The 23,550-nt window shown below is 41.3% G+C and overlaps 1 protein-coding gene across 1 annotated transcript; it reads right to left on the reverse strand.

Annotated features, from left to right (window-relative positions):
• Positions 1 to 5,057: 5,057 nt before the first annotated feature.
• LOC104606034 (large ribosomal subunit protein eL13z-like) lies at positions 5,058 to 8,069 on the reverse strand. Its single transcript, XM_010271050.2, has 5 exons — positions 7,932 to 8,069; positions 6,443 to 6,558; positions 6,184 to 6,317; positions 5,637 to 5,795; positions 5,058 to 5,523 (listed from the first exon to the last, which is right to left on the reverse strand). The coding sequence occupies exons 2-5, from the start codon at positions 6,549 to 6,551 to the stop codon at positions 5,302 to 5,304; spliced, it is 624 nt and encodes a 207-aa protein (XP_010269352.1). The 5' UTR covers positions 6,552 to 6,558; positions 7,932 to 8,069; the 3' UTR covers positions 5,058 to 5,301.
• Between the last annotated feature and the right edge of the window lie 15,481 nt (positions 8,070 to 23,550).

Genomic DNA, 23,550 nt, shown 5'->3' on the forward strand with positions numbered 1-23,550 from the left:
ACACTTGAAGCACCAAGCAAGGATGAAGTCTAACCGAGCACCAAACGAACTCCAAAGCACACTCCCAAGGATAAGCACCCGCATCAAGGAAGGCGAAACCTTTCGAAGACCTTGGTGGGTGGCCTCATCCCTACAACCCCACAAGGAGTGTATCCAAATACAACACAAACACACGGCTATTTAAAGGCATCTCCCCTAAGGCTCACCATCTTTTACCTCTCTTACTTTCTTGTTCCCTTAGCTCTCATACCTTTTCCTTGGCTCAGACTAGCTCATCCTCAATAGCTCAGCCCGACTGACTTTACCACTCTCTTACTGTCTTGAGCGTTGGAGTGCCTTCCCTGGGGACCTCATCCTCGTGCCTTTGACTATCTCTTTGCTTATAGATCTACTCAATACACAACTCCATCCTACCACCTCGGCTTCATCCAAGTTGGTAGAACTATCTGTTGCATGTTCAGATCACGTTGAATCAAATAGCATCAACTCCCCACAAAATGGATAGTAGACAAGAGTTGGGTGGTCTTTTCTGAGCTGCAATGCATGTTATTTTTAAAAGCTTGCACGGATGCATGAGCAATCTCTAAACATTAGAAAAGAGGTTAAGTGATCCTAAGGCATGTCCATAGAAACCTATCCACAGTTTAAACCTATGTGAGATGCCTTACAACCAACTCAGCCAGATCTACATCTATGTCCTTGGAATTATTAGGTCAAAGCCGGCTAACATCAAGTGGAGCACCATGATATTTTCCTTTATAATGCTAGGATTTTCACTTCTACTTGTAATGGTAAATAGATAATTTTAGAAAGATTTTTTTTTCTTTTGAAAAAACAATCATTTTAGAAAGAATGATCCTAGAACTTGAGAAATTTCAATATTCAATGGCAAGTTAGGATTTTTTTACACCTAAGAAAGGCAAATCATTCATTTTTTTTTTTGGTATTTGGTGATATACTCTACTAATAACTCCCTCCCCCCCGCCCCCAAAGTCGATGGTTGCAGAAATCAAATTCATGCCTATGCTAGAACAAATTAGATAACATACCAACTGAACCACCCCTTAGTTGGTGACAATTCATTCAATTAAGTTGCTCAGAGTACTAGAGTAGTCTTTTTGAAAAGAACACATCAAAGGTACCACAAACCAAAATAGAAAACCAAACACAGCCTTAGAGGTCTCACCAAGGATTGAATCACAATAAGTGCATCTCCCAACAATGGCATGGTGAAATTGAAACTCTAGAGATTGCTCCAAGCTTATATTAATGCTAAAGCTTCATTTCCCACAGGGGAACACACTTCGAAAACCTTAGAACAGGCGACTGTGAAGGAACCATTATGGTCTCTCACCACCAAACCAGCCCCATCACAGGAAGATGAAAGAGTGCTATCAAAGATGATATTGTCCCCACCTTATATGAAAAAGAATTAAGGTTCAAAATATTAATATCACATAGATACAAATCCATGCCAAGATACACTTTGAATATGCACTGATATGGTGAAAAGAAATGATACACATTGATACTTTGACACAACTCTTACAAATCTCCTAGATACATCAGTAAAACTAAATCTAGTGTTTTATTTATTTTTTTTTTTTTTGTGGGGGGGATATACATCAAACAATGTTTGAGACTCCAATCTACTAAAATTCATTACAAGACACATTAAATTGTTGTGAGATGAAAGCATTCTTATAGTTCTTCCTTTCCATGAAAGTCAATGATAGAACGATCTTATAATTTGGATTGCTTATGTATATCCAATCAGACTAATGATTCAAACTTCTTACATCTATTGATTTTCTCCAAAAGAATTAGAAATTTCCAAAAGAAATTGTAAAAGAAATACATATTTTAAATGATTTCCATTGCTAGAAAAAAAAAAAACTGTAAGATGGATTGAACTCATTGATTTAACAATAGTTTATGTAAAAAAGTTTGGATGAATATTAGATAGCAAATTGTTGACTTAAAACACTCAAATGGCCCTTGTGCCATTGCACCGCTATCATGCCTTCAAATGCCAATACAATACACCCTGTATTAGGTGTATCATGTTAATGTTTAAACCTTTGTGAGAATTGAGGTATAAGGAAGGTGGTGATGCAAAATTTGTGCTATCAATAAATACAAATGAGACAAAGTACAAATTTTGCATCAAATGAGAATGAAATTCATAATAGTACGAACAAACAAATGCAAAGCTGAACCAAGTGCAAAATTTGCATCCGGCTCAGTTTTGCACCTACAAACAAGCACAGCCCCAGGAAAACAATCTACACCAGGGACCTATTAGCTTTTTCCATGTCTTCATTCCCCCTCCTCACATAACCCAATGGTTCCATGTTGCAGTTTTTCATAGTTATGGTAGTCAAAACATCCTCAAATTTCTTTTTCTTTCCCAACATTGGCAGAAGTAGGGGTTTCAAATGGGGACTGGATTTAGTCCAATTCGATCCAATCCAATGTGAGTCCATTACAAATGCACCAAGTCTGATCCAAACCATAAATATTTTGGACCGGTCCAATTCAATGTTTGGACCTTTCAATCTATTCAATTTGTTTTAATTTAAATTGGTTCCTAGTCCATTGACACCCTCAGGCGAAAGGAAAAGACAATGACACTTCATTCCCCGAACCAAAACATCCTCAGTCATCCATGCGGCAAGAGAAGTTTCAAGGCAGAAAGTTGTTGAAGGTCAAATGGACACCAATCCTTTAGGTTGTAATTGCAGTGCAATTTTATTTACACTAGTACAAATGCATGGAAGTGCAAATAAAAAAACGCAAATTGTCATTTAATTTTGTTTTGGATTTTATTTTAGAGAAAATTCCCAATTAATACCCTGTACTTTGGGCCTAGTGTCACTTTGGTCCCCAAACTTTAAAATGTGACAATTCAGTACTCAAACTTTCAAAATGTGACAATCCAGTACCTGCTATTAATTAACTGTTAAGTGGCATTTGAAAAAGACATAAGTGCCCTTCGAGTGTCATCTAATTTTCTTTATCAACAATCCAAACATTGACAAAAAATTAACAGCCCCAAATCCTTGTCTCTTCTATTCAAGAAAGTTGGGGTCACCAAAATGCCCACTCAAACATGACTCCAACTTTCTTGAATGGAAAAAGCAAAGATTTGGGACTGTTATTTGTTTGTCAACATTTAGATGGTTGATAAAGAAAATTAAATAACACTTGAAGGACATTGTATCATTTTCAAATGCCACTTAATAGGGTTAAAAGCTAGTTAATAGTAGGTATTGAATTGTCACATTTTGAAAGTTTGGGGACCAAGGTTCAAAGTATCAGAAACGCTATGCGTATCGGAAAGGAAAATTTAAAAAATGTATCGGGATACGCCTTGGATACATATGGATACGGACAAAAAATTAGGATACACATGGAAATGCTATAAATACTCTAATAAATCATAAATAAACATCAATATTACTAAATATAAGACATAAATGAGCTATTTATGCATAAACATAACACATTTTAGTGGGTTTTACGAAAGAACATATTATAATCAATAAACGGGAAGTTGGGAATATAAACATACTATCTAATTATGGACATAATAGATCAAGTAATTATTTTGCATGTTTTATTCTAATTTTCTAAAAACTAAATAATTATTTATTTTTATTCAAATAATTATTTTGCATGTTTTATTCTAAAAGTTAAATTAAAATTAAGAAAAGTAAATATGTAACAAAAAATTGAATGGATTTATGGACAGAATAGATGAAATAATTATTTTGCATATTTTATTCTAAAAATTAAAAAAATAAATATCAATGTTTTAAAAGGGAGATGGGGGAGTCTGGGGGTGAAGCCCCCAATTGAAGGGGTAGGGGGCAAACCACTTTCTTTTCCCTTATCTTTTCTAACATTGGCTAAAAATGTAAAAGAAATTTGAAAAAACATATCTAGTTTCACTCCTTTTTTTCACAACCTTGAAAAACTTGTTGAATCTTACAAATTTATAGATGTTTTGGCAAATTTTTACAAGATTAGAGCCTTTAAAAAGGTTAAAAAACTTTTTGAAGGGTTTGGAAAAGAAAAAAGGCTTTTAAAATGAGTTTAGAAGTCTTCTTTCGAAGGGAGTTATATTTGCGTCTCCGCCACAATAAAATCGTACTATATCGATCGATAGATCGATACGCTACCATACCAATAGCATATCGATCGATACAATGTCAAAATGCACCGATACTCAACAATACGGACACGATAGGACGAATAGATACGGCACATTCAATTTGGTACCATGTACCGTGCTGAAAACTTGCTGAAACGATACATATCAACCGGTATCGGCCGATACGTGACGAAATTTTGAACATTGTTGGGGACCAAAGTGGCACTAGGCCCAAAGTACAGGGTACTAATCGGGAATTTTCCCTTTATTTTATTCTGCTTCATGTCTTAATTTACTTACTTAAATTGCAACCAAACAACATTAGATAAATTTTGAAACAAAAATAGGTCATAACTTACACTCCAATCATTTGAACTGCCATAATTTTGCATCAGTGCAAATTTATTTGCATTCCAACCAAACACAGCCTTAAGGAATATCTAAGAAGCCCAATTCATTTTAACCACAGGAACGATTTCATCCGGTGCATTTGCACTTCTCCCTTCAAACCCATTCAACATGTCAATAAAATTTGACGTCAGCCAAACTTTTTAAGTTTTAACCAGTTATTCTTTTGGTGAAAACCAAAAGAAGATTCACCCTAATAAAAACTTAGAAACCCAAGAGGGCTTACCAATTGGTTACCGTCCTCTTTTGGGGTGTCACAAATTAAGTGGACTAAAGTTGAAGGGAAAATCCGGAGTGGATTTCATCTGTAATTGTCAAAACATATGACAAAGACGAGGACAAGATATTGGTTTTGAAACCTTCATAGATGATCCCTGGCAAATAAATCAGTTCCTCAAGCGCAAAGCAGGTGCATTCCCTGCCCATTGCAGAATTTTAATGGCATGAAAGAAAAGAATTTGAACAAAACTTGCATGCCAAAGAAAATTAAATCTTCCATCCAAACCTGCATAACAACAGGACCTCCTTTCATGAAAATCTACTCCTCAGAACACAATCCCCCCAAAACAGGAGTTTAACCAGAGTGCTCTAATAATAGATATAAAAATAGCGGATATACATCCAAAATGATTTCAAGAGGTTTGATATGGTAAATCAGGAGGACAAAACTATAAGAAATGAACTCAAATTTGGATGGTCTATGTCAACAGTTACAAAGTCTAACTAGTCACAACTTACTACTTCTTGTCTTCTTTCTCGGCCTCTGCAGCCTTCTTCATCCTTGCACCAACTTGTCGCTGGTTCATCCGTTCAACACGCAGTTTTGCATAAGCTTTAAATGATTTCATGTCATCTGTAACCTTCACCAGCTCAATAGATGGCTTCTCACGCTCAATGCACATGTACGGACCTTGGACCTGAGTGGCTGTTGCCAGTTCCTCTGCACTAGAATCACCAGCCTGGAACAAGAGTAGTGTTAGTAGAAATACATGGTTCATGGAAGCAAGGATCCAATGCTTAAAATTAAAAACTACAGGGTTTCTTGACTAAAAGGTTCAAAATTTGTGTTTACCTTAAATTTGCGGGCACGTCTTGGGAAGACAACCAATTTAGCCTTGTAAGTCTTCAGCCTCTGAACATTAGCTTGAAGACCCTCCAGAGATCGGTTCTTGCGGCGGTGATCAACTGCAATGCCAATGGTAGGGGCAAGCTTCTTTGGAATGCCTGCTGCCTGGAAAGCACAAAGGGTAACAAGGTTCAGGAAGCAGAAAAACAAAATCCAGGAAGAATTGCAAGATTACAAAGAGCCAACTGAACACAATATATACCTAAATCTATCATTTGAGACATTATCTATCACTTGAGATATTGCAGGATTGTAATACATTCAAGGATTATAATATCTCCTCCCAGTGGCATTAATTACTTCAAATATCTAATGATTATAATATCTCCTCCAAATCCGAGGGTTGGAAATAGCAATATACAGGTTTTAATTACTTCAAATATTACAATTGTTCACCCATCATTTTCTGGGAAACTGTTCCTGATGACTGAAAAATTCATATGTAGAACCAAAAAAGTACACATGAAATTATGATAAAATATCACCATCTTACTTTCAGCTCTTCAAGAGAAAATCCCCTTCCTGCTCTAACTTTCATGTTATACTTGAGGGTTTGTCCATGAACAATGGGGCGAAGAGGTCCAGCTGTAGGCCGAGGGAATATCTTTACAGCCTTCTTCTGCCTAGCTGAAAAAGTTTGTCATGGAAAATTCACATGAACAACCAACCATAACTTAGCGTCGTGAATTCATGATCACAAAGAAAGCCCAAAACAGGAAATAGAAACAAATTGATTGAACAAAATTTCTTACCAATGCGTCTTCTAGTCTTGCGAGCCGGTTGGTTGAACCAAGTCTTGACATAGTTCTGCCAATGCTTTTTGAAATGCCCATTGGGCACAACATTGTTATGCTTAACCATGACTTACCTGAACAATGACATTAAGAGTAAGAGTATAAAACTTGTATTCCAGCAACAAATGGCTGCAATATTTATCCAAAATCAAGATCCATTAACAGACTTCGTGTTGCCAACCCCATATATAGTTGGGATATGGCTTGGATGATGATGATAATGATGATTTATCCAAAAATAATTCATTGAAGATACTTATCTAAAGGAAAACAAGCTGTGCCAATAAAGCCTAATATCATGTAGATATGCTGACTTAGTATAAGGTCCATTAACATTGGTGGCAACTGGCAAGTGCCGAAGGACCCACCAATATTCCCATGCCAAACTGGTTATATTTAACAAGTGGCCTCTTATCTCTATACGTCCCAAGACTTTGAGAGAGATTGCTGTTGTGGTGGTGATGGACCCTCTTAATAGGAATGCCAGCAGGGAAAATCCAACATTGGTTCTTATTAGTGTTTTCTCAAACTGGAACCTCGTTTTATTTATCTAAATTAGATAAGTCTGCAAGTTCTAAGAAATTTCTTGAAGTTATTTTCGCAGTGCAAGAAATCTGATGCTATGTTTCACATTAAAGCCAAATTGAAATCAAATTAAGGTCCATTAACACTGGTGGCAAGCACACAAGGACCCTCCAATTTTCCCATGCCAATTGATTATATTCAACAAGAGGCCTCCCATTTCTAATTCTCTATACGTCCCAAGAATTTGAGAGACATTGCTGCTGTGGTGGTCATGGACCTTCTTCTAGGAATGCCCACCGGGAAAATACAACACTTGATGTTTTTTTTTTATAATGAATACAACACTTGATGTTTATTAGCGTTTTCTCGAATTGGAACCTCGTTTCCTTTATCTAAACTAGATTAGTCTGCAAGTTGCTAAACAATTTCTTCGAGTTGTTTTCGCAATACAAGAAGTCTGATGCTCTGTTTCGCATTATAATCAATTTGAAATCAAATTCTTAGTCAGTCTACCAGGAAGTAATGCACTTATCAGTCCAAAGATTCAGCACAAACTAACAAGTAATAAACAGAAGTTAGTAATGAATTCAACAGAAATGCATCACAGTTCATGAAACCAACCATTTTTCGGATCTCACAATCCTCTAACCACCCCTATCAATAAGAAGGCAACATAAAAGTTCATTTAGGAACTTGATGACACCTCCGCATCACTTAACAAGGAAACAAAATCATCAAAGAAAAATCAAGTAGTGCTTCTCAAGATTTAACATATCGGTTCAGAAATGCAACAAGTTGATACAACCAAGATCCAACTGAAAAGGAAGAGAAAACAAAGAAAAGCCCTAACAATCGCAGCTTAAACCAGAGAATGAGATATGAGTTAACAGATTATTTCAACAGGAGAGAATGGAAGCCTCACCGGGAACCGTCCGTCGCCGGGGACGCCGCTTCTGTTCGAGTCTTGGAGAGATCTCTTCACTCTCTCCTTCGCCGCTTTTATCCTCTAATAAAACCCTGGTTTCAAAGATGGTCGATGCTAGCTCTACGGAAGTGGCGGCCACGGAGCCCTTATATTCACTAAACGACTAGATGTAAAAGCCCAAGGCCCAATCCATCGGATTAAGATCGGATTCGGATCTTGCTTGACATTAATATAATTTTGGACTAAAAATACCATTAATAAATCGGATTTGGATCTTGCTTGACATTTACCTGAAATTAATATAATTTTTGCCTTAAAAACACCATTAATAAAGGCCTCGTTTGGCAAGTATTACTGTTTGGGCTATCGGCTTTTTAAAATTATAGAAGCCCATATTTATGTCTTTTTTTGGTTTAATTAGAGAAAGATCTTTATGCCAAAAAACCCTAACCAAAAAGATGCAAGAAGCTCATTTTAGGTCTTATTTAAAAAAGCTAAAAATGGAGCTTCTCACATTTTGGTCCAATTTGAGCTGGTTCATACTTGTGCCAAAATGCACATGCCCATCCAAATGAACAGTGTTCATTCAAACTTTTATCTCTAAATGCATCAATCATACTCTTCTTCCTTCTTCCTTCGCCTCCTCTTTCTTCTTCCTCATCTTCCTCTTCCACCTCCTCCCTTGCATTCTCTTTTTTCTTTTGCTGTCAAGGTTTAAAATTCCAATACGATATGCCTTGTATCAGGCGTATCGTATCATATCTTTGGAAAACAGATACGAGACTCGCATGAAAATTGGGCGTCTCATATTTTTTCATGCGTATCAGACCCGTATCGAGGGTGTATTGGAGCATATCGATGAAAAATATACGACCAAAAACTGAAAAAAAAATAAAGGGGGAAAGCAAGCTTCTTTTCCCTAAAATAATGCTTCTTTCACCTCCAAATGACTCTAAAACTCCAAACCCTATTCCTAGAGTGCTAGATTTGCAAAAATTTGCAAGAAACAAGTGTTAATCGTTAATTTTTTTGAAGATTTTTCAAATTTTGAAAAAATATGGAAAAAATAAGTAAATTTTCCAATTTTTTATAATATCTTGTGATTTCTTTTTTTTCTTGAATATTTAAGTTTATGTTGATCTATATTTCTTACATTTAAAATCACAACTTTTTTTGTGTTATCAGTAGACTTATGGAAATTTCATGAAGATATTTGGGGAAAATATAAATTAACAAAAAATTTGAAAATATAATTTTTTTCTCTACCTATAAAGACTAAATATGTTTTAGATCTATGGAATTATGGATTTATCTATCATATCCATAGATCAATTGAAATTTCATCCTTATTATTTTTTTATTTTTTATATTTTTAGAATTAAAAAATAAATAATAACTAATTTTATTTTATCATTTGATCATAACAATTGAATATATTATAATTCTATGGATGATTTATCATATCCAAAAGACTAATTGAAATTTCTTCTTTAATAATTATTATTTTTATATTTTAGAATTAAAAATAAATAATTAATTAATTATATTTTATCATTTGATCACAATGATTGAATATATTATAATTCTATAGATGATCTATCATATCAAAAAAAGAAATTGAAATTTCTTCTTTAATAACTATTTTTGAATAATGTTTGTTTATTTTTTATAATTTTTGAAAATAAATAATAAATAATTATTAATTATATTTTCACTTAGAAGTTGTGCCAATGCATGTTTTATGGTCGGATAGAAGAGTTGGGTTTTTTCCATCCCATAAAACATTAAGACATAAAAATTATAATTTATAAATTATAGTTAAGCATATGATTTGTTCGGGTTATGGTTAAGTAGGCCCCGGGTGCCACGTGTCACCTCCATGGTTGCCTTATCACTTTGGCCACGTTTGTACCACGTCATCAGATAAGCGCAACCAAGACAGGAGAGCGTCGTACAGATAAGGAGGACAGCTCCGCTAGGGATTAAGTCTTATCCTGAAGACCTCGACGGACAACTCAAGCCTCATTCGAATTGGGCACGGATCTTCGGCTATAAGTAGGTAATCTCCGCTTGAAGTAAGGGACTTTTGACTTCCTAGCACCAGAACTATTACTCTACTCGGACCAACATTGTTCTCTCAATTGTTCAGCCTAACCACCCACCATTCTTGACTAACTTGAGCGTCAAAGTACCTACCCAGGGAATAACTCCTCGAGCCTCTGACTTTGTTCATGGTTTCAGATCTTGTTGCTCGGCTTTGTCCTTCCACCTCGACTCCGCCTAGTTGGCAAGATTATTTGACTACAACCTCAGTTCAAGAAACAATAGCCCCACTCTGGGATCCCACTCTCACCACAATCCGCAACGCGAGCCTCAACAATAGCCCCAGCCACAGGCCGCGGTCGACCTTGCCCAATTTCAGGCATTGCAACAAAAGGTCGACTAGATCTTGGCGATGATGCAGGCGTTGGGCTCTACAGTGCAACCTCCTCAGGCCATCCCTCCTCCTACCCCGACGCTTATTGTGGCCGATCCTCGCCCTAAGGACCCCAAAAAGCACCAGTCGGACAAGCGGAAGGCGTGGCCTGACCAAGAAAGACAACAAACATCAAGAAGATCAGTCTCCTCGGCCCAATCTCGTGAACATGATTACTACAACCGAACACACCGACCTGCCCGGATTCTGGTGAAAGAAAGGTTCGACAAAAGAACTCAATAGCCGCCTGTCTTTATCACCGAATCCAGTTCAATCAAGGATCACCCGACGATACTCAAGAAAGAAAGGACCATGCATCCAATACTAGGCAACAGGAACACAGAAATCAAGGAACTCGGACAATGCCTGGCCGAGCTAGAGCATAGCTAGGCTGAGAGAAGCACGGCTCCTCCCATGGCTTGGCCTGTGGAACCCAACAACTAGCCTGCCAAAGAGCCAATCTTCAACCAAGATATTATGGGCAAACTCCCCCCAGCCGGATGGCGGGCTTCGCAGTTTGAAAGGTATGATGGATCCACAGACCTCAACAACTACCTTGAAGCCTTCAAGACCTAGATGGTGCTGCATGACTCGTCTGAAGGCCTAATGTACAAAGATTTCATGCTGACCCTCAAGGGAGTGGCTCTAACGTGGTACTCCTCCATTCCCTCGCGCTCTATCTCCTCTTGGGAGCAGCTGGAGAACCAGTTCCTAGTGTAGTTAATAGCCAGCCAGAAACACTAGAAGATTTCGGCAAGCCTCATGCAAGTACAACAGAGAAAAGGAGAGTCCTTCAGAAAGTATCTGGCCAGATTCAACTCCGAAGCCCTTCAAGTCTGATCACTGAACCAGTCGGTGGCTGTCACAACTATCATGCACAGCCTACGCCACTCTCCATTCAACTTCTCGATCTTGAAGAACCCTCCTCAGGCTATGGTTGCGCTGATGACCAATGCCCAGAAGTAGGGCTATTCACGAGTCGGGTTGGGTTGGTTTAGTAGTTTTTTTTTTCAACTAACCCGACTTGCTCGGGTTACCTAAAGATTAAACCAAAATCGACCCTCTATTAAGAAAAACTGACCTGGTCGGTTTAGGTCAGTTTTGGTTTAAATATATACATTTTCGAAATATATATTTCAGTTTTAAATATATATATTTTGGAAATACATATTATATTTAATATTTCAGAATATATTTTTTTGGAAATATATTTAAAACTGAAATATATCAGAAATATATATATTTAAAACCAATATATATATATATATATATTTAAAACCAATATATAATATGTATATTATATATGAAAACCAAAACCGAATTGAATTATCAGTTTACCCATCTTTCCAACTTGAAACCGACTAGTTGTGAAGAAAATTTAACCAAATCAGGTTGGGTTCGGTCGGTTTGTCTGGTTTGAACTTATTTGTGAACAGCCCTACCCAAAAGTACATCAATGCCGAAGAAGCACAAGCACAGTTGAGAGATGAGGAAGAACAACATGAAAGAAAGAGAAGGGACCCCAATGAACGTAAGACTGAGAGGGCAGACTGAGACAACAAGAGATAGGACCGCCGACCAGACCAAAGACCGAGGACTCCACCACTGACTTTTAGAAACTTCACGCCACTGAACGCTTCTCGGTTGGATTCTGATGCAGATTCATGACCACAACTACATCAAGTGGCCGGAGAAGATGAAATCCCAAAACAACAAAAGGAACATGGACAAGTACTGTGAATTCCATTGGGACCACGACCACGAGACAAACAACTGCCACAATCTGTTGCACCACCTCGAGGACCTGATCAAGCATGGATACCTCGGTAGATTCATCGACATTAAGGAGGACAAACCGAAGAAGGAACCACATCCCAGACCCCCAGGCCGAACTCCACCAACCGGAGCCATTGTCGTGATCTCAAGAGGGATGGCCTATGGAGGGGAGAGCAGCTCAGGCTGCAAGGCGTATGCGTGACTCCTTGAGATCGACGACAGGGAGCAAAAGAAAAGGCAAGAGGATCCAATCACCATCACTGACAATGACCTCAAAGGAGTCTAGACCCCACATGTCGACGCCCTAGTGATCACAACTAAGATAGCAAACTTCGAAGTTTGGCACATCTTGGTAGACACGGGTAGCTCGGCTGACATCCTCTTCGAAGAAGCCTTTGAACAGCTCAACATCGGAAAAAAACGTCTTACCCCAGTGAACACTACCCTGATGGGTTTCTCCGAGGAGTTCCTCATGCCTAAAGGGAAGATTACACTGCCCCTATTGATTGGAGATGGTGACATAACAACCACAGCAATGGTGAACTTCATTGTCGTCCGGTGCCTCTCGTTCTACAATGCCATCCTCAGTCGGCCGACCCTGAATGCTTTGCGGGCTTCCACATTCCACCTTGCGATGAAATTCCCGACCCCATATGGAGTGGGAGTAGCACGTGGAGACTAGAGAGTATTACCTAACATCTTGCTGAGGAAAGCACCAAGCCGCAAAGACGCTGACCACCGAGAGCATAAACCTGCGAGACGAGCTGAAGACACAGTGCAACCAGCTCATCGAAGATCTCATCCAGGTTCTGCTCTCCAAAGAAGACCCTGAGAAGGCGGTCTAGGTCGGATCCCTCCTGGAAGATCGTCTTCGGGAAGATTTCATACAACAGCTGAAGGACCATGCCGACATGTTTGCTTGGTCGGCAATGGACGTGCCAGGGGTCGACCCGAAGTTCATCACCCAGCACTTGAACACCGATCCACGCTACCAACCCATTAGGCAGAAGAAGAGAAGCTTCATTGCAGAATGGTGGCAAGTGATCAACGAAGAGGTCCAGAATCTGCTCGACGTTGGCTTTATCCAATAAGTAAAGTACCTGGATTGGCTGGCGAACATGGTGATGGTGAAGATGGCCAATGGTAAGTGGAGAATCTGCATTGACTTCATTGACCTAAACAAAGCCTATCCCAAAGATAGCTTCCCCTTGCCGAAGATCGACCAACTCGTTGATGCAATGGCGGGGCATGAACTCTTAAGCTTCATGGATGTGTTCTCAAGTTACAACCAAATCCAAATGCATCCAGACGACCAGAAGAAGACCGCCTTCATCACCGACTACAGACTTTACTACTATAAGGCTATGCCCTTCACCCTCAAGAAAGCCGGCGCAACCTACTAGAGAACAGATGAACGAGGCATTTAAGGATTAGCTTGGCCACAACATAGAAGCCTACGTAGACGATATGCTAGCGAAGAGCAAGAAGGTCGAGCACCACCTAGCCGACCTCAAGTATGTCTTTGGCACCCTCAGGAAGTATAGAATGAAGTTGAATCCTACAAAGTGTGCTTTCGGGGTTGGCTTCAGCAAATTCCTAAGGTTCAAGGTTATGCAGAGAGGAATTGAAGCCAATCCGAAAAAGATCCAAGTCATCCTAGACATGCAATCACCCCGGACCTACAAAGAAGTGTAACGCCTCACCAGACAAGTAGCTGCCCTCATCAGGTTCATGTCAAAGTCTGTGGACCGATGTTTGCCCTTCTTCAAGGCCCTGAAAAAGATGAAAGATTTCTAGTGGACCAAGGAATGTGAACGGTCCTTCCAAGAGATAAAGAGGTATCTGAGTTCGCCACCTCTCCACACAAAGCCGAGCCCTGGAGATGAGTTATTGCTTTATCTCTTAGCTGGAGATGAGGTGGTCAGATCAGTACTAGTCAAGGAGGAAAACTGGGTACAAAGGCCGATCTACTACACCAGCAAGGTCCTTAATGGCGCGAAAACCCGATACTCAAGTCTAGAGAAGGTAGCCCTGGCCTTAATCACCTCGGCACAAAAGCTCAGGCCATACTTCCAAGCCCACAACATCCAAGTGCTCACCGACCAACCTCTTAAACAAGTTCTATAGACGTCAGAAGCATCTAGCCGCCTTGTCAAGTGAAGTGTGGAGCTGAGCGAGTTCGACATTGACTATGCACCTCGGTCCGCCATCAATGCCTAAGCCCGAGCCGACTTCCTCGCTAAATGCACCTTCACGACACAGGACCCAGTCGCAACACTGCAAATATGGACTCTCCCAGGACAACGGTTCATCCAACAAGCAAGGTAGCGAGGCCGGGCTCATCCTTCTCGGTCTGGACAACACGATACTAGAGCATGTCCTCAGGTTCAAGTTCAAGGCCTCTAACAATGAAGTTAAGTATGAAGCTCTAATCGCAAAACTTGGGCTTGCCCTAGACCTCAATGCTTGGCAAGTCGAGGCCTTCAGCGATTCTCAACTAGTAGTCAACTGGATCAATAGCCGGTTTGAGACATGGACCCCGACCATGACAAGTTACCTGCCAAGGGAGCTCATTCAACGGCTCAAACACTTCACCATTCAGCAGATCCCTCGAGTTGAGAACATACGAATTGACACACTCTCGAAGCTAGCTAGCTCATCACGGACCAACCTCGACACAACGGTCTGAATAGATACATTGGCCCTACCCAGCATCGCACCAATGGCCTTTCTTGTTCTCCCTGTTCAGCACGGCCCATCCTGGATGGACCCCATAATACAGTACCTCAGGATGGCACACTATCAAGAGACCGAGCCAAAGCCAAAAGACTTGCACACGGGTCGGCCCGATACTCCCTCACAAGGATAGATTTACCACCAGTCACACTTTCCCCTACCTAAGGTGTTTCCCCCCTCTAAGGCCGATTATGTCCTCAAGGAGATAGACGAAGGTATCTACGGAGATCACCCCGGCGCTCGAACGTTGGCTCACAAGGCACTTCTAGTTGACCATGAAACAAGATTCCACCCAGCTGGTTAGGAAGTGCAACTATTGCCAAAGGCACTCTGATCTCCATCACCAGCCAGTAGACGCCCTAAAGGCGATCACTAGTCTGTGGCCCTTCGCACAGTGGGGAATGGATATCCTCGGACCCTTCCCCACCTCGGTCAAGTAAAAGAAGTTCCTCCTGGTTGTAGTGGACTACTTCACCAAGTGGGTAGAAGTCGATGCCCTAGCATACATTACCACACAAAATGCCCAAAATTTCTTCTGGCAAGGTATTGTCTATCAGCTTGGCATTCCTCGGGTTCTCATCACCGACAACGGCGCATAGTTCATAGATTGGAAGAAGTACGAGACTGAGCATACCTTAGGATGGTTGCACAACAACACATAATGGCCAAATACTACGACTCCAAAGTCCAAAGAAGAGAGTTCAAGATAGGTGACCTCCTCCTTCACAAGGTCATAGTACACGTGCCAGGAGAAGGAAGCTCGGACCGAATTGGGAAGGACCATACAAAGTGACCAAAGTCCTTAGACATGGAACCTACAGACTAGAATACCTCGACAGAAAGCCCATACCAAGGAATCTAAGAATGTACTATCAATGATCGACATCAATAAAAACAACATTTTCTAGAATCAGTTGTCCAACACACCCTACACGACACACACTATTCACACACCGCACAACACACTGCACAATATAGCACATGCTGCGCAACATGCATCACCTAGCTAAACTCTAACGGCCGAGGCACCCATGCACTGACTCAGCCAAACCCTAACGGCCAGAGCCCACGATGCATTCGACAATGCATAGTCAATAAAGGCAGCCAATTGACTCGGCCAATGATGGCCAAAGCCAAAAACAGAAAGGACACCTCCGCCTCCTAAGGCTAGGGGGCAGCCATCAAACTTCGCACACTTTCTTGACTGGCCGTCAGACCAAAGCTCGTCAAGGAATGGCCAGCCCAATAAGAGCGTAAGGCTCCTCGAGACCAGATGCCAACTGAGCTTCCCCAAATGATGAGAACTCGGAAGCATCTCGACCAGTGAAAGTCAAAGACCAGGACTTCAAGATCTCAGCTACCCTAGACCTCGGCCAGGAGAAGACTGAGGCTTACAACTAAGTTCGACTAAAAAAAGATAATTAACCACTAAAAATAATTTCCCTAGACCTCGGCCAGGGACACACAACTTGGAACAAAAGGTGTCTTTCATTAACGACAAAAGATAATTACAAGTGTGAAAGCTCGGCATACCGAGCCCTATACATCAACAACAACAAAAAAGTGGGGAACAAACACCAAAAGAACATAATAAAGTCAACAGTAGTGGCGGCAGGTGAACACCTCATTCCTCGACCTCCTCAGGCACTTCAGAAGCAGCAATGTCACCCTCGGGAGGTGTAACAGGATCATATGGGCCTAAGCCCTACACGACCTCGATAGTGTTGGGGAGTCGGCGCAAAACCTTGTCTCGATAAAGGTAGAATCCTTCATTCCCGTAGCGCAAGGCAAAGTTATCCATCTTGTGTTGCTACTCTTGTGAGGCCTTGAACCTAGAGATCGCCTCCTCCTCTTCCCGGGCTACCCACTCGTTGGCCTCTTTCTTCAACACCTCCCATACCCCCTTAAGGGTGGAGATGCAGTCCTTCAGCTTGCGGATGGTCTCGCTCCTCTCCTCTATGCTGCTCCTTAATTGGGTGTTCTTGGCCTCAAGCTCGGCCAACCAAGCCCGCGCAACCTCAAGCTCGGCCAACTAAGCCCTCAACCGTTCCACCTTGGCATGCCTTGTCTCATAGAGGCATCACACCGTCCAAAGATGCTCAATCCTGACAATCTCCAAGCAAGCATTCTGCCAAAGAAAAAAAAAAACAAGTGTCAACACAACAAGAGTGACCGCCCAAAACAAAAGTAACTAGAGCAAGCGAGAAGACTTACGGACATGGCTTGAAATGTTACCAGGCTCTCCAGAGCACTACTTGAAGACTCGGAGAGTTCATGTCTAATGGCTGGCATCAGCAAACCATGAAGAAGTTGCTCGGCCACACCCTCTATCCCTAGCCTGTCCTTGGGCTGAACACTTCACCGTGACACGTAGACCACGGGGTCACCACCCTCTAGTACATTATCCCGTAGAGGGGGCGGGGGAGAGTGAATGGCCAGAGCACACTCCTCCAGGTTAACTACCACAACCTCTTCATTGGCTCACCTCGACCTCTTATGTTTCCGAGGAGTGTGTTTCACTGACTTTGGCTGTGCCTCTTCACTTCGGGGCTGAACCCCCTGAGCCCCTCCAGCTCGCGCCCTATCTGCCGCGGCACTCATACGGCGGGAGGTCTCCTTACGGCTGGCCATTTGAGCACCTGTGCATGACAAACAATTGGCAGTACAAGTCAAAAAGCTCGAAAAAGAAGAAAGACCAGTAAAATCAACATGGTGCATAGACCGGTTCCCTCACTCATTAGCCCGACACTAATCAACTTCGAGAAGGATGTGTATTCCATTACATCAACCTCCTCGATCATCCCTATTGACACCCTTTCTTCCTCTGTAAGCTGGGTAGGGGCAGGCACCTTCACTTTTGTCCTCGGCTTCTAGAGCTCGGCCAGCAAAGGTGAGCCTCCAGGAAAGTGCACAAAGAAGAATTTCTCCTTCCAGTGCTTCACCGTCGAGGGTGCCCCGACCAACACCTTGATGCGCTACTAAGGCGAGAAATAAAAGTACCCCTGCTGGTGGTGCTTTAGTTGAAGAAAATAGGTAACCATCCCCAAGGTAATCTCAAGGCCATGGATGAAGCAATAGGAAAGAAGGTCGATCAAAAAACCTAAAAGAGTTTGGCATTAATTGAACAAGAAGTACCCAATACCACCTGAACACCTTGATGAACCCCTTACACAACGAAAATCTCAACCCGGCTATCAGGCTGTGCTCGTACACACAGAGATCATCCGACCGAGCATCTGTGGGTCTCTCACTAGCTCTTGGGCACCTAAGTTTGTACCCCTTGGGAATGCAATACAAGGCTTGGATCGAAGTTATGTCCCAAGGCGTCAGACAACACGGTGTGGTCCCGAATCGATGACCAACATGCAGAGGAAGGTCGATGGTGTGTCTAGAAGCGCATCGTTAAACACCCCAAAACACCAGTTTAAACATTTATACAATTTTTCCGATTCTCAAACAACTACTAACACAGTAAAGGGATGAGAACGGGTTGTATCCAGAGAGAAGCAAGGGAAAAACTAATATGTACTTAGATTCAGACAAGAGAATACAATCGAGAATTGCAAAAAAATAAGAAAATAAAATCTATTATTGCTGAAATTAAAAGATTCAGAATTAAACAAAATAACTAAAATTCAGAATTTAACAAAGTGTGGATATCAATAAAAGAAATAAACAAAGTTGATCCAGAATTCGGATCCAGTGGCGGTAGCTGCAGATTGGCCGTACAGCTTGCAGGAACCCCTCCTGACAAGAACCGGGCGTCCTTCCTTTCTACAACCCTCAAACCACTCGAGACACCTTAGCCTTGAACCAGACAAAATCAGATATGCAAAACAGAGAAACGAACAAGAATTAAATCTAAAAGAATGTAGAAATAAAATAACAAAAAAGAGAATGAAGAAAATAAAAGAGTGGTTGATCAGATGTAGTGGCGGTAGTTGCAGATCGATTGAACAACTTGTAGGTGTTCAACAATTTTGTATGCCCTTAGCTCCAATCAGTTTGATGTACTTATGACATTTATTGTAAACACCTCCATTGGGAGATACTATTTCTCCATATCAGGTACAACCTTCTCCTACTGCTTTTGTTCAGATCTGGTTCGGTTCTTGGTTCAAGATTGATCATTGAAAAATATGATATTTCTAAAATAGGGAATACAATTCCCAGTGGGATGGAGAGAAATTTTTGAAATTCGCCGATTCTATTCCGCAAGATTTGAGCGTCCATACGATTGATATCTCATCCCTTCAGTGGTATCAGAGCCAGGTTTTCAAATCTTGAACCGAATTGGATCAAATCTGAACTTGCGCAAATGGGTAGAAGGTGTTCTACCCGATTTCTGTAGATATAAGGTTTTTCTAGAAAATTTGTTCCAAGTTGATGGGCGATTAATCTGAAATTAAATTTTATACATCTGATTATTATTTAGAATTTTTCTTTATATTTTCTTGATTTATGGGCTGTTCGTACACATGTCGATCGAAATCTTTATTGGTGCAAGTAATCTGCGATTTTGCATTTTCTTGATTATTTTATTACATTTGGCCTGTGAAACGTTTTTTTTTTTTTATTTTTTAGACTGAATATATAGGCATTCGATCTGATGTAAATATAATAGAAATTAGGTTTTCTATTTATTTTTATTTTGGATCAAAGATGACGGCGCAAGGAAGGAGACTTCGCAGATGGGAAAATCGCTATCTGCGTTTTGCAGTTTATGAAAGTGTAAACTGTGATCTAACCTCTGTTTTGCACGATGGGTTGTGTGAACAGCCCTATCTGACCGATTCTTGATTTTCTTTTATCAGTATTTAATTTCAGATTAATTTCTTGAATTAAATCTTTAATTAAAGATCAAACCCTAGACCCATTTGAACCAGATTGGTCCAAACTGGTTGGACCGAATCTAGGATTCGATCAAGGCGGAATGTCAGCCCTAATTCTTCCACTAATGGGCCTAAGGATTGATAATTAATTGAATGTTTAATTCGGCCTAACCTGTAAAGGCCCAGTTTTAAATTGTTAAAACTACAAAAAGCCCACTTCGCAGATAAAGCTATATGGACCAAATTGATTAACCCTAATTTCGGCCCATATACCTAGATAATATTAATGGTTAATTTATGGGCTTTAAATGGGCTTTACAGTTATTAATTGATTGGATCAATTCTTCCCTGCATGTGATGTATGGATGTTTGATGTGTTACGTTCATGGGCCATAAGTGCTTGGCCCATGCTGATTCGATAGTGGCTCTTGCGCACACCAAGGCTAAATGCACATCATTGCCATGGTGTCTCTACTGGTCATTAGATGACCTCCCTCAGTGGTGGGCCCCACACATCCTAAAGAGGAAACGTGCGGAACCCTAGCCGATTTGGGCCCACTAAAAATCTGGCTTTATGAAAGTTAGTGGTTTGACCTAAATTAAACTAGGGCGTAATTTTTTCGTTCCCTCTAGCAAATATGAGTGCATGTGATAGGGAGATTCATATGATGAACTCTCTAAAGGCCTTCTATCATTAGCATGAGGGTGGGTCCTTCAGTAATGAGGAAACACACCAAAAAATGGGCTATCCATTTGTTGTTGGGCTTGTTTGAGTGTTTCATAAGATGATAGGGGCGTCATAGACCGATGTGGGAGGGGAATCACCAGAAAATGGGAACTCTCTCACGGTACCTTGGCGTTCACGAATATGATGATGGATGAGCACTCATTGGACATAAAGGTTTACCTGAAAATGGCTCTGGACCTTGTCTAACAAAGGCCAAAGGGAAAACTCATATGCTGAGTGGATATGATCCTTCATAGAAAGGTGGTGGGGTTTTGTAGCTGAAACAGTTGGCTCCATGCACCTTATGTGGATTCCCACATTTCCAAAGACAAGTCGTTGTCTTCGTCACTGAGATGGGAGGGAAATCTCAGAGATGAACAAATGGGAATGGAACATAGATTAAAAGCCATATCTATGTAATGAATCTGAATCAAATTAGGTTGTGGACTAATGTTTGTTGTTTTACCAGAAAATGGCTAACGGACAATTCGCCAAGCTTCTTGATGACAACAAACTTAAGGGCCCTAATTACACTGATTGGTACCGTAACCTCATGTTGGTACTGGCTTCTGAAAAATTGGATAAAGTTGCCAAAAGTCCCGCCCTGGAGCGTCCAGGTGATCGGGCTTCTGAGGCCCGCAGAAGGTACTACCTGGAGTGGGAGGAAAAGAACTCCCTGGCCCAATGCTATATCATAGCTTCTCTGGACAATCCAATACAGAGGCAGTTCGATCAGATCGAACTGGCCAAGGACATATTGATAGTTTGAAAACTTTGTACGAAGAGCATAATCGTTTTACTCAGTAGAAGGTCTTGAAGCAGTTCATGACCGCTCAAATGACCAAGGGACAGCAAGTGCATGACCATTGTCTTCAGATGACGGGATACATAAACGAGATGGAAGCCCTAGGGTCTGGGCTAGACCACGTCACCAAGGTAGATGCCATTCTGAATTCTTTACCTTCGTCCTACAATCAGTTTATCATGAATTATAACATGAATAAGGTGAACTCAGCTTACAAGAGCTCAGCAATATGTTGCAACGTGCTGAGGAACTGATTCGTAAGGATGAGCCATCGCCATGCTTATGGAAGCAGGCAAGCGTGGCAAGAAGAGAAGGTCTAAGAAGAGGCCCTAGAAAAAGGGCAACAAATCCAAGAGACAGAAGAAGGACAAGGCATCCGATGCCTGTCACCATTGTCACCAGACCGGCCACTGGAGAAGGAACTGTCTTGCCTACCTGGAATCCAAGAAAGGTGATCCCGAATCCTGTGTCATAGATACCAATTTGTTGGTTACTTCTGCTTCCTGGTATATTGACTCCGGGGCTCCAACTCATGCATGTAACACATTGAAGGGTTTCAGAATAAGCAGAAGACTTAGGGAGGGAGAGGTGACACTCTTCTTGGGAACTTCTGCAAGTGTTGCAGCTATGGCCATCGGTAGCGTAGAATTGTTTTTTAGAGAAGGATCACTTGTACTTAAAGATTGTCTTTATGTACAGAATTTAAGAAGAAATTTGTTTTTTGTCTCAAAATTGTGTGCTAATGGATATTCTGTTTTCTTTAGTAATACGATTACTATTAAAAGAAACAACAAATTCATCGCATGCGAGGAACTAGAGAACGGTCTCTATGGCATTACCGTCTTGGCCAAGAGAACTCGTGATACCGTTAGTCCCATGTGCCTGTGGCATTACCGTCTTGGCCATATCGGTATTGATCGAATCACAAGGTTGGTAAAGGATGGTCCTTTGGATTTTCTAATTGGAGAAGATCTTCCCACCTGTGAGCCTTGCCTTCGTGGTAAGATGACAAAACGGCCATTCGGCGACAAGCCTAAAAGATGTACGGGCATGCTTGACCTTATACATAGTGATGTATGTGGGCCCCTGAATGTTAGGAATCGTAACTAACACATATACTTCATCACCTTCACCGATGATTATTCGTGGTATGGTTATGCGTACCTAATGAGACACAAGTCTAAATCCTTTGAAAAGTTCAAGGAGTTTAGACAAGAGGTCGAGAAACAGTTGGGGAGAGAAATTAAGACCCTTTGATCCAATCGAGGTGGCGAGTATCTCTTTGACGAATTCAGGGACTACTTGAAGGTCAATGGGATAGTATCGCAGTTAGCTCCTCCTGCTACACCACAACTTAACGGTGTTTTAGAGAGGAGGAATAGGACCTTACTTGGTATGGTCCAGTCACTTCTCACACACTCGAAGTTACCCACATCCTTTTGGGGATATGCATTAGACACTGCGATTTACGCGCTGAATAGGGTTCCAACCAAATCGGTTTCGAGCACTCCATATGAACTATAGAGCGGAAAGAAACCAAGTGTCAGACACTTGAAGATTTGGGGTTGTCTGGCACATGTTAAAAGAACGAACCCAAACAAATTGGAATCCCGAACCAACCGTTGCCTATTTGTACGCTACCCCAAAAGCACTATGGGCTATCTATTCTATGACCCAAGAGAACAGAAGGTGTTCTGTAGTCGGAATGCCCATTTCTTGGAGGAGGATTACATCCTAAACAATTATCGTCAGGAAGTTGTTCTTGATGAGGAGAGCTTAAGAGTAGTGGGAAATGTCCCACAAGTTCCAGGTAGTGACCAACCTAGAAAATCTACCTGGGTATCCAGGCCATCGGTCCATTTTGGTTATGACCAGGATAGTTACCTGGTGGAAGCCTTAACTAGCGAGGAGGATCCCGTGACTTATGTGGAAGCGATGTTGGACATAGACTCCCTTAAGTGGGTAGATGCCATGAGAGCTGAGATGGACTCAATGGAGACCAATGGAGTCTGGACTCTAGTAGATTCGCCCCCTGGGATAAAAGCAATTGGTTGCAAATGGATCTATAAGAGGAAGAAGGGCCCCGATGGAAGGGTTGAGACCTACAAAGCTCGTCAGGTGGCGAAAGGGTACACTCAGAAAGAGGGCATCGATTATGAGGAAACCTTTTCACCTGTGGCCATGCTTAAATCCATTAGGATCCTGCTAGCTATAGCAGCATACCATGACTACGAGATTTGATAAATGGATGTCAAAACTGCGTT

This window comes from Nelumbo nucifera, chromosome 2 (assembly GCF_055504915.1).
Source record: "Nelumbo nucifera cultivar China Antique chromosome 2, China Antique-T2T, whole genome shotgun sequence".
NCBI lineage: Eukaryota > Viridiplantae > Streptophyta > Magnoliopsida > Proteales > Nelumbonaceae > Nelumbo > Nelumbo nucifera.

Coding starts and splice junctions, on each gene's coding strand:
- LOC104606034 (XM_010271050.2), bottom strand. CDS start 6,551: ATGGTTAAGCATAACAATGTTGTGCCCAATGGGCATTTCAAAAAGCAT. Junction 6,318..6,442: donor CAAGACTAGAAGACGCATTG/GTAAGAAATTTT, acceptor AAACTTTTTCAG/CTAGGCAGAAGAAGGCTGTA. Junction 5,796..6,183: donor TTTCTCTTGAAGAGCTGAAA/GTAAGATGGTGA, acceptor TGTGCTTTCCAG/GCAGCAGGCATTCCAAAGAA.